This window comes from Barbatula barbatula, assembly GCF_947034865.1.
Source record: "Barbatula barbatula genome assembly, chromosome: 18".
Lineage (NCBI taxonomy): Eukaryota > Metazoa > Chordata > Actinopteri > Cypriniformes > Nemacheilidae > Barbatula > Barbatula barbatula.
The window spans coordinates 10,530,480-10,542,911 of record NC_136781.1 but is presented as its reverse complement, the minus strand read 5'-3'; the positions used below and the strand labels follow the sequence as shown (position 1 = coordinate 10,542,911).

At 36.6% G+C, this 12,432-nt stretch overlaps 1 protein-coding gene and 1 long non-coding RNA gene across 2 annotated transcripts in view; both read right to left on the bottom strand.

Moving 5' to 3' along the window:
* Positions 1–11,781, bottom strand: part of LOC306907942 — a 32,697-nt gene extending 20,916 nt beyond the window's left edge. Inside the window, exon 1 of the long non-coding RNA XR_013787953.1 lies at positions 11,632–11,781. This is a non-coding gene — a long non-coding RNA (uncharacterized lncRNA). The remainder of the gene's footprint in view (positions 1–11,631) is intronic.
* sox3 (SRY-box transcription factor 3) lies at positions 977–4,031 on the bottom strand. Its single transcript, XM_079480529.1, has one exon. The coding sequence runs from the start codon at positions 3,838–3,840 to the stop codon at positions 2,941–2,943; it is 900 nt and encodes a 299-aa protein (XP_079336655.1). The 5' UTR covers positions 3,841–4,031; the 3' UTR covers positions 977–2,940.
* Positions 11,782–12,432: the final 651 nt, after the last annotated feature.

Sequence of the window (12,432 nt, the reverse complement as noted above, 5' to 3'; positions counted from 1 at the left end):
TTGAGCTAGCCTGCTGATCAATAATCTGAACTTCTGTTTGCGGTACACAACATCACAGCGAGTCCAGTCCGGCACCATCAAAATAGCACAGAGCCTGTTTACTTTCCAAACACACCCAATTTCTCAACTGACGTACTGAAATCTGTGTATGTTTGCGAAGTTCCAATACAAAAAAAAACACCTACAGATTTGTAATGAGGAGTTTTCAATAAGAGTTGCTCAGCAGGCTAAGTGAATTAAAAATTGATACAGGCCTGCTGCCATTTTTATGTTCTTGAATGGCAGAAATATTCAAATATGACCGAAACAATCAGAAAAACAGGAAGGTGAGTGGCACGGTTGAGAGATAAGAATAAGAAAGACATGGGGAAAGCTTTCGCTTTCTGACACTAATACTATATGAAAGCACTCTGAATTCAGCATGGTTGCAGCAGGGTGTAATTATATTGGTTTGGAAAAAGGGTTAAACAAACAGCTCCAGTGAGGTCATAAGCAGATGGAAGTGGGGATATGCCTGCACTTGCTGAGTGGGCACATGACTGAGCGAGGGAGAGAGAAAATAGAGAAAAATGAGAGATAGTGGGGGCCCACCCTGTGCTGGCAGGGACCTAATGCATTCTGCCATCAGTAAAACTTCACTGATATAAGTGCTGTTTATTTAAAATATAACTTCCGTTGAAGTTTTATCAAACCATTATAAATTAAATCAAACACAATTGGATTACAAGCACACAACCCACCATTGCAACTACAGTGACCCTTACGAAAAAATCAGGGAGGGCCATCTTATCTGCTAACATCTATAAAGTGCACAGAGCTAACCCAAAAGTAAAATTTCTGTGTATATACTTGTAAAGAGTGACAACATCATTCAAGTGTCAATGCAAAAACAACATTTTTGTATAATCCTGATGAAATTATTGAGAACAATTCTGACAAGGTAATTTAAAAGCAAATCTTACAAACATCTCTAGTTTAAGGATTTTATTAAATAAATGTAGATAGTTACAAGAAATAATGATTACAAAGCAAAAAAAAATGTTTGCTGCTTTACTGTTAAATTGACAGTATATTAAAAACAAAGACAAATGTAAGGTACAATTCAAATATGACCAAAACAATCAGAAAAACAGGAAGGTGAGTGGCACGGTTGAGAGATAAGACAACCAAGACAATTGGTAAAAGTATATGAACTGAAACTGAAAAACAAGTGAATTTCTGAAATCAATAAACAGTTTTCAGTTCTTGCATGTAAAACCATATTTCTGAACATCCACTGTTATCCGCTAATTGCTACTTGACAAGGTAATAGGCCAACAAATATATTATAAATAATGCTAAACATATGCCTATACTTTCTTCTTATAATGAGTTAACAAATTAAATTACAAGAGGCAGCCCCAGCGGACTTCATTATGGGACATTTCTCTTGGCTGGGACCAATAAAAGAATATAGTAAAACATGAATGTCCAATTACAAACAGACCAGAGGAAAATACATTCTGATATTCAAGTGCTTTATGTAATGCAGCAAATATTTAACCTTCGTCTGACCCCATTAGATGTCATGAGATGAAACAGGAATAATCCTCGTATTAAACTGTTATTATACTATAAAGACAATTATCACAATTTATCTACCATTAAATCCTTTGTCTGGTTTTGAGCAATTTTGTGATTTTTTTTATATTAATACCCAACTATAATTATTCAAGTAATTTTACGGAACTGCGTGTACCGAGTCGACTCAGCAAGTGAAAATGCTGGGGAAGTTACACACTCTGAAAAATGTAAACATGCAAGCGAGGTAATTCATTATTTTCCTGCAATTGTGTTTGTGTCTTTTTCGACTTTTTCTTTCTTGTTGGTGTTTTCTCGCAAATAGGCCTATATCTAAATCTTAATATGAGACTCTGGTCACTTGTAATTTTTAGGACGTTAAAGCCAGTACTGGGGATACATTTACACGGATTTATACTTTTAGCCTACCACATTATCTGTCCAACTCACATTCACATTTTTCCCAATATTTAATTTACAGTTTGATTTAGGCAACAAATCTCTCAGCACCAACTTTAAGCGGCTCTAACTTTTAATTTGCTATTTAAATGTATCCATTGAAATCAATCTTTTGAGAATGAATGTAAGCTATATCACATTTTATTTAAATCAGTGACCGATTTCCCGCTGCGCGTCGTTTCTGAAAATAAACCATATCTAGTCAGGAAACTTTTTGTAAAACAAATTTATTCGTTTAGGAATAGGATGGTCTGAAGTAGAAACGTAAGTTTAAAATAAAACTTTCCGTCCCTCATAATGTGTTAACCTGATACTGCAATAACATCACAGAAAGATTCACAAAACAAAAGTAGAACATTTCAACAAAACGTACAGTGGTTCACAAGCTTTAAAACAACTTACTATAAATAAAACAAACTTTGCGCTTGCGACCAGCACAGTCTTTCATTTGAATAAAACCTAGTTCACAAACGAAGAACAAAAAGACTACACATATTTGGACACAGCCAAGTAAACTGACATTCTAAAAATAAGTGTAAACATTTATGAGTGAACATACTCTCTCCCCTCCACTTTACTTTCATTTTTGTTTTTGAAATAAAGCCTCTTCACGAAGCCACGTGCCTTTTTTATAGAGACAAACTTCGACGGCAAATAAGTCAGAAGTCCATATTCTTCTACAGAAGTTGATTGCGTTACAGCTTATGATAAAAAAAAAAGCTCATCTGCAATACAATTCATTCAGTGGGCGCAACGCTTAAAATGAAGTCCCCGATATGTCGTCATAAAATGCTTTAAAACGGACAGCTCGTTGAGATTAAAAATAGTTCTTTTTAAAAACAAAATTGAACTTCGATTCTTTTTTGCAAATCAAAATGTTCAAGTATCCGAAGTACTTCTATAGTCTTTTTTAAAAGTCTTTCAAATGTGGGTCAGGGGTAGTGTTCCGTTCACGCCAGTCCCTGCGCTCTGATAGTGCGGATGAACGCTGTGTAACCGACCGGTCTGTAGGGAAGAGTGGTCGGCGCTGTCTCCTCCGGGAGGCAGGTACATGCTGATCATATCCCTCAGGTCTCCCAAACAAGCACGCTGAGAGTGAGAGGTTATTGCCGGGGGAGGAGAGCTGGGTTCCGTCTTGCACACCGAAGCCATGGAGCCCAAGCCCATCGCGCTGGAGGTTTGCTGTGTGTATGCCTGTGACATGCTGTATGTGGAAGCTGCGTTCATGTAGGTCTGGGCTGAGGACATCATCGGGTACTGAAGTCCCGCCATGTCGTACCTGTGCATCTGCTGAATTTGGGGGCTGTTCATGCCGGGATGCTGAGGGTAGGCCAGCTGGTCCTGCATGAGGGAGTACGCGCTGTTCGTCCATCCGTTCATGTGCGCGTAGTCCATCCGTTGGCCCACCGACACAGCGTTGTTGACAGAGTTGGCGCCTGGCGCCAAGAGTCCACCGGGCAGGGAATATTTGTCTTTCTTCAACAGGGTCTTGGTCTTCCTGCGGGGACGGTATTTGTAATCCGGGTGCTCCTTCATGTGCATGGCTCGTAACCGCTTGGCCTCGTCAATGAAGGGTCTCTTCTCGGCATCAGTCAAAAGTTTCCAGTCAGCACCGAGTCGCTTACTGATCTCAGAGTTGTGCATTTTAGGATTCTCCTGTGCCATCTTCCTCCGCTGACCGCGAGACCACACCATGAAAGCATTCATAGGCCTCTTCACCCGGTCCTGGTCGTTGGCACTGCTGTTTTTGCCGCCCGCCGCCGAGCCCGTGTTGGACTGCGGAAGGGGACTTTTAATCTCGGTTTCCATCATGTTATACATTCAAGCGACTTAAAAGCGGTGACAAGCACCTTAAATACAAAATGTGTAGTGTCGAGAAGCTTGAAAATAAAGTAGCCAGTTGTCAGTCAAAAAGTTCAGAAAGCTATAAGTCTGGAACAGTGAAAATCACTCAGAGTCTTTTTAACTTCTCCACGACAGTCCCGAGTGTATTGCTCTGCTCTGCCACGGAACTCTGCAAAGTTGTGCGCTAAGCTCAGCTGTTAATAGAGGCTCGGCCATGTGATTTGGATTGACAGCATAACAATGAGCTCAGTTTGGACCAATCAGAGAGCGTCTCGCGCGCTGCCATTCACGAAGCGCGCTGCGTGTGCGCCACTGCGTTTCGGAATGTAGTTTTAGTGGAATAAAATAGCCCACATCACTTGCAGCCACTTTGCACTTTGACAAAAGTAATCACTTTGCAAATATTGTTTTAACACCACGGTTATCTACTGGAAAATACCACTGTTACCTTACTTTAGGGAAAGTTTTGTCTGTTGTTCTAGTGAGTTACAATGTTTCATTTTGAAATACAATTTGCCATGTAAAAGAATATTATAAATGGCCCAATGTAAACTCATAAACACAACATAAACCAAAGAGAAATAAATGCAATATAAATAAGAAATTTCCGCATTTATTTGTATATGACACTAAACATAAACGCCGTATTTTTAGATTAAATTGGCCTATGTGGCCAATAGGTAAAATAATGTATCATGATTTATTTTTAAATGACTACAACAGCGATATTTAATTAAATGTTGTCTAGTTTTTTTACAGAGGTAGGACATTTAAGCTGTAGACTTAACATGGCCCAGTTATGGTTGGTTCAGGTGGTTTGCTTTTCGATAAATTGTTCTCGCTATATTTAACTCATGCAATTGTTCCAGTCGCTGATATAATACATGAAACCAACTAAATGATCACTGGGGAGATTTAAGCGTTGATAAAAGTATCTCTAAACATGCACATTTTAACTAAACAACGCTATTTATTTCGAATGAGCGATTTCAATTATTTTCTTTAGAATGTTTCTGGTTCTACATAATGATACATTTACTTTCACTTTATACTCTCTTAACTTTCATTTTAGTATTAGAAAAATAATAAAATTAAATCTGATTAAACAATAGGACTAACCGTTTATACCAACTTTATTGCAAATAATATAATGATAATGTTACTTTAGAAAAGGTTGTACAAGTTATTTTATCGAGTGAAATACTCTACAAACAACCTACAATCAAAATACTAATACATCATCGCCCCCCTGTGGACCAAATATGTATCTGTCTGAAGAACACGCTGATAAAACTGCATAATTTACACACAACTCTTCGAAAAACGCATTTTCGTGTATTTTTACTGTTTGCTTTTAACAATGCCATACGTCTGGTTTGGAGTTTTGATTACCTAAGTTTACATAAATAACTATGGACATTACAAGTCGTTTTATTACGTCCTCTACAAATCACCCGACTCGAGTTAAATTATTGCAGCCTGGAACAGGTTTTCTGTCTCCTGGGGAGAATTTACACCTTCAAATGGTCATTATTAGCACATCGTCCATCGAAAACCATAATTTAACACTTTCAACGCCACCGAGACTGAACGATTAAAGTATTGAATATTCACGATGGGGTTTTCACGCTGCACACTAACGACTCGGCCATTTAGAGACGTTTTACCATGTGTGACCGATTTGTTGAACATGTAGGCCTACGCCGACACGTCTCTGTTATTTACTTTCCAAACGGCTCTTAACAAGCATGGGGTGTCGACGTTACTCAAGCAGAGGTTTTACCATGGAAGTGAGTATTCCATAAATTATTCATTAAATTCATGGTTTCAGCACTTGGCCATTTCGTGCTACTGGTTGTAGCACACAAATGAAACATGTTTTACAGATGTTCGTTTATATAAAGTATTCGTTTAAAATGTGTTCATATACACAGCATTCGCTTTTTGCATTATTAAACAAGCACACAACATGAATTCTATGTTTATTCGTCGCGGTTATTAATAATAGACAAATATAATCGCCAAAAAATATTGGAAAATTATGGCAATTCCAAATACGTCGGTGGGTCTCCTTTTCTGTCGTTTTCAAGTATTGTAGAAACATCATTAGTATATGAAAAGCAGTGCACCATCCGTTATATGACAAAAGTTCTCATTAGAGACTTATTCCACGAAACCGGTGATTTATCCGAGTGGTTTCAGGAACATATCCTCTTGTAATCTGCTTATGGAAATGTAAGAGACAGCGGGAAAAGGAAAACTCCCAGTTACCCGGAGCTCGGTAATGAGGGCTTCTGTTCTCTAAATTTCCCAATTAACGTAAGCTAAAGGCCGAGGACCACCAGGAAAGTCTGCCAGTGTTCAACATCATTGAGCCCTGAGCCCCGAGGCTTTCGAAAATCACTCACGTGTATGATGGCCAAGCAGTGAATTTTCTATTAGTATACTAGGTAGGCTAATAAGCAAAGGCTTTTCCGATGACCTGAATCGACTGAAACTGTCATTCTGCTGTAGATAAAACCATAAAAGGGCATTGTGTGTTGTTTAAAATAATAGACGATGTAAATGATTATTAGAAATGACATGATATGCAAGACACCTGATGGAAAAGAAAATGATGAAAACAGACACATATCTGCTAATTGTTGCTTTTAAGGTCACATGTCAGTCTTGTAAAATTCGAGCTTTAAGGCTGTTTAATGTCATAATCGTTTTAGTTTTAACAACTTGTTCTTTCGAGGACCGCAAAATCCAAACAAATCATCACGTGAGTTTCTATTAATCATGAAAAATTGCTTTTCCAGATACTGTCCTAGAAAACACACAAATATATCAAAATAAAAATACATCAAAGCCCTATATCATCTAGCAACTAGACGCTCCCACATTTTATTTTTTATTTTAAGCCTTCATAATAAAAATACATTGCCAGGGAAATATAAGAGTATTAATATTTGATATTTAGGCATATAAAAACCTTTTTAATTAGATGTGAATAATACATTACATTTGACAAGTTTAATTGGATTAATTATAAATGCATATCAAGACATACAGAACTAAAACGAAATAAGGTGCCTGTCTTTTAGATTAATAGTAAAAAAAATCATAAAATTATAAATCCTTATTAAAAAGTGTTTAACCTCGTACGCGTAGATATCAATAACTTTTTTGTTTCAACTCACTGGCTGCGGATAAGGGCAGAGTTAACCGCCTGATTTTTCAATTGCAGGCACAATGAAGATCGTCTCATGGGATTTGCATGATTTTTAACCTAATATGCAAATGAAGATGCAATTTCAGCACGGTCTGCTATTCCTATTGTGTTGAACTGAATGGTTGCGTAGCCTCTGGTTCTGACACTGGTAAAATAATATTCACTGGTCAATTAAAGAAAAGACGAGGCTGGAACCTGACCTTCTACATATCACTTTATACTTGAAGCGTAAGATTCAATTCTGCCTTCTGTGATCAAAGCACTAAAAACCAGTAAAATAAAAAACACTATTTCCAAACAACATCGATTTAATGTTATAGATTTTATCGGAAATAAATTTGATTAATTGTTAATTGCGTTTATCCATACATTAAAAGTTGATAAACTGGATATTTTAATAAATGCATATTACAATAATTATTGCAAGTTAACATTTTGACAGATTTGTTTGCTGACATATTCAGTGAAAACAAACATAGTTTCGAAAGCGCGCTTAGAAACTGCTGCTTTGTCATTTGAAGGACAATTACCGAGTATCAGATGAACAACCATAATATACCGCAGTTGAAAGCCACTGACTCATAATGAAAAGCTTTCGGATTACAAGTGAACACTTATGTTGGTCTTATGTAGGTCTATCTGCCTAAATCATTCAAAATTGCATGTTTGTCAAAAGAAAATATCCCTGCATGACAGAACAGAGTCGTATATATTTAACATCAGCATCCACAGAGACAGATTTTGACTTAAATTGAGTATTAAAATTGTATTAGCGCTGTCAATGATATCTATTTTGTTTTAGTTTCTATAAACATTTGATTCAGTGCCTTGAGGAAATATGTATTATTCAATTGAAGGTTAAAGCACGTGTCCTCCATTGTTATCCAGTTTGTTGTTTGAAAGATTTTCGTGGTACAGTCAGAGAAACGATCTCTGTTACTTGTAAAATAACTCCACAAGCTACAATAAATGACATATTTAAAATAGCCTGATCTGCATAAATCAACAAATGTAAACGCTAAAGAGTCATCACAGAATATAGCAAATGTGAATCATGGGCAAACCAATATCAAATAAATTAAAACAGTTTTCTAAATGTATGTCTGTATAATCTCTTCATCCCACTAAACAGAAGCAAGCAAAGCCTTTTTTAACTATATTTTCATATGTTGAAAACTAGAGTAAAAATATGTGTGTGGCAGGGAAGGAATGTTTTAGGAGCCCTTTACCCCAGTCTGTGATGAATAGGACTTCTGATCTAATGCAGCATTAGGCTAATGTGCACACATCATTTGCAGGGACATTAAGACATGCAGCACATGGTTTGAATACACATCCCCTATTTGCTCCTCAATGACAGCATTTTTCTACAATATCTTTAACTTTCAGGAGGAACATTTTAGAGAAGCATTAATAAAACCACATTTGGTACATGATCCGTTAAATGAAAACAATTTTAATGACATTTTTTCTTACCCAATGAAAGCTAATTTTAATTAAACTGCTAATTTAATTCAGCAGAAAATTCTTAAATATAGTTTTGATAAAATCCTTGAGCATATTCTAACAGCAAAAGTGATTGTCTTTGAGTTTAAGAGGTGTTATTAGCTCAAGCTAAATTAATCTGTTAAGGAATATGAATATGGGTTATCTTTATAGTAAAGGCCTTTCAGACTTACACAAATTACTGGGGGGTTATTGGATTTCTGCTTATAGAATTATTTGAATATGATTATATTATGGATTGTTATTAGAATTATTTCTAAACAATTGTCAATCTCCGGCTATATTACATTATTTAAGAACACTGTAAATTCTGTGAAAAACAAAAAAAATGCTTAAAATTGTTAATTAATGCTATCTTATAAACTTGCCGAAAAAGATCCAAATTGTCACGACTAAAATGTCTGAAAGGCTAATTACAGACCCCATTATTCCCCAATGTATCTTTAGAATCATTTCCATGTACTACAGTTTCCCCAAAACAATAGAAACTTTCTCTTTTTTGTTTAGCACAGAATGCTGAGTTGTCTGATTTTGCTTTTCACCAAATGTGGCAAGCAGATGGCTTTTGTTTTAAAGATAATTAAGATCCCACTAATCTGGTGCCTTTTAAAATGAAACAGTCGCTTCCAGTCCTTCATTAGTAAAGATAATATTGTGGAAATGCGCAATTAATTTGCATGGTATATATTTAATTAATTAAATACCCCAAATTTTGTAATATGATTAATGCCATGAAGTTGTTATCTATAAATTATTGTTAAATTAATACGTCATGATAAAACTTTATGCATTAGCAAGAGCTGAGGTTTTGGCTGTGCCAAAAGCCCGGGGAACTAATTACAGAGGGTAATTTATTAAATCTTGGGGAAAGAAACAAACAAGTATAAATTGATATATTAATCATGTGCTTCATTACGTTAATCTGGGAGCGATTTGGGGTGAAAATGACAAATCTCTGTTGAGCGGCAGGAACTTGATAATGGAGATACTGCTCATAAATTTAGTCCGAATTAAGGTCTCATTAAAAGAAGCATAATTTAATTCAGAGTTAGCCATCGCCCTCCAAATGCATTAATTACCTTGGGTACGATGAGATGAGTTTTGGGAGTACTGATGATTTCATTATGGGCAGTGTTGCTGCTAACTGTGGCAGAGACCTGCTGTTGTTGACAGGATAATGGATTGGGTGTCTGGGGATGAAGCTGTTCACCTTGGCAGAGAGAACAGAGAGGAGACAGAGGACTATACTGGACCCCAAGAGCTGGACAGCACCATGACACAACTTCTTTGTTCGGGATTCAAATTTTTCTTCTACATGATCAATGTTTCAATTTGTTCTGTGAAAAACAATTAGGAGATACATTTTTGTTTTAAAACTCTCAAATGTGTTAACTTGGAAAAAAAGTTATGCTCTAACACTACCCCAATCCTGTGTGATTTAAAACATTATAGTAACAATAGTAACATCCAACCTACAACTCTTCAAGTTGGCTAAAAACTAGCCCCAGACTAAAATGAATGTGTGAACTGTTTAATATAGCTTGCCAGGTAATCTCTTCAAATATATCAGTTCCATTGTTTTGTCTCAAGATGCACACTAGTAATGTATTCCTCTAATGCATTTTAATAAAAGTGAATAAATGACTTAATTCAACTAAGGCATAGTCCTGGCTTAAACTAAACCGTGCCTAAAAAAGTATAACATATAATATGCAAATGAAGGCCTATTAACTACATTTAGTTTTTAATCCCATTTCATTCCAGTAATTTAGAAAGTAGCATTTCCAACCCTCCCTGAATGATGTTTTTTGTCAATGCAGTTTAAAGCTTTTCTGGACATTTTAGATAAAATAAACAAGAAACTCAAGAAAAAAAATATATAAATAAAATTTATAAAACATCAAACTGTTTTTGTTCCCTATAGACATTTCACTTAAAATACTCACTCAATAATATGTTCATACCACAAACAAATATCCTTGAACTGACTGATCACTACTATAATCATACTATGGGTTAGACTGACCTTATTTTGGTACATCTGAAGTACATGCAATGTCTAAGATAACAGTCATGCCAAATGACCCATTTAAAAGTGCTCCAAAAGCAGTGTACATCACTACCATTTTCCCCGTCTTTATCATGTATGCTCATTTACAACTCATATGGCAGTTTGCCATACAGCACACAAACGTTCCATTTTCACACTCTCTCTCTTTCCACTGGGGTGAGAAGGGCACAGTAGGGACGACAGCTCAAAGCCGTGGAAACTGACATTTCAATGGCACATACAAGCTGTTGCGAGCTGCACTGGAGGGGATGCGCTGCATACACTACAACTGCTTCCTCTCTGTGACAGCCTGACAAAGACATTCGACTACCTTTCACTACACACATCACGTATGGACCACGTGTGGCAAAGAAAGACAACTGCTCTGCATCTCCAGCAGCTCGTGGCATCATTTAATAAATATTTTATAAAAACGTTTTGGCAATGACTTAAAAGAAAATAAATAGTAAAAAATGTATCGTAGTTTAACCTTATTTCTATGGAATAAATACGTAAAAAAAAAAATTTATACAAACATGTGAACCAAAAAGCCACGAAGATTCAGCAATGACAAAACACCAAGAAAGCACAACATTTCCAAACTTTCTACATTCGATTCTTCAATACATCATTGCCCGGTTGCACAGACAAGGCTTAAGTCTAGCACCAAACTAAAATGAAAGTTTGAGCTGTCTTAACTGAAAATAAATCTTAAAATATATTATTGCCATTGTTTTGTCTCAAAATGCACACCAGTAATGTTCTTATCTAAGGCATTTAAATAAAAGTGGTTTAAGCGAAGCCTTGTCTGTGAAACCGGGCCCATATGTGTTAAAAATTATAATACTTTTAACAATCTGTGCAGCCTCTAGACCGAAGTGCAAAGCTAACACAGCCCCCTCCACCTCCCACCCCTCTTCAGCCCCCCCCCCCCCCCCCCCCCTCACAAATGATACTCAAGCCCAGAGCTGCAGTTTTCCAGAAAGACACTCACCATCGCAGAGTCACTCTTCTAAAACCTTCCCTGTATGTTTAAAGGGGGACGTGCAGATTAGGAATAGCAGAGTAAAACTCTCCAGCCGTGTCACTCTGAGCCTGGAGACAAGGGCAGGCGAGCGGCGGTCTTCCATTCTGCAGCTGCAATGAGACGAGCCCTCCCTGCACTGGGAGCCATCGCATTCAGCCAAGATTGCTTCATACAAAAGTTGACAATGCCCCAGTGAAAACCATTGTTGATATTCAACATTTTTTAAATAGCTGAGCGGAATGGACAACATGGCACACTACAAAACTTGGTAGGGAAAACTGACCTGGATTTTCCGAAAAGCTTCATACAAATAAGAAAAGACTGAGACAAAAAACTAAATTGTTTTTCTTTTGTCAGGAGAATGTTATTGCGGTTACAGTAGGTCTAAGGATCACCTCACACATCAAAACAGAACTGAACAGAAATGTAAAATAACTTGAGCTTTTGACACCCGGCGAGTCTTGCTGCAAATATTTGTGAGTCATTTAAATTATATAAAGAATGCAAATGCAATAGCACATAACATTTTTATGTCCGTCTAGAATGTGATGGCATACTGCCAAATCACAGCAGTGAAAACATGCTTTCTAAATGGCCATATTAATGATGACCTTTACAAACGATCCATTTCAGACCTTAATTGTTGTTCTGATTGCCTTGATGGCTCCTGACAGTAAGTGGTGTTTTATTTCCATCTTTGTCAAAGTGACAACTACAGATTAATAAAGACATTTAAATCAGCTTGTCATGAAACAAATGTTTAACAGC

Excerpts from the sequence above, each read along its gene's own strand:
- sox3 (XM_079480529.1), bottom strand. The coding sequence starts at position 3,840 with ATGTATAACATGATGGAAACCGAGATTAAAAGTCCCCTTCCGCAGTCC.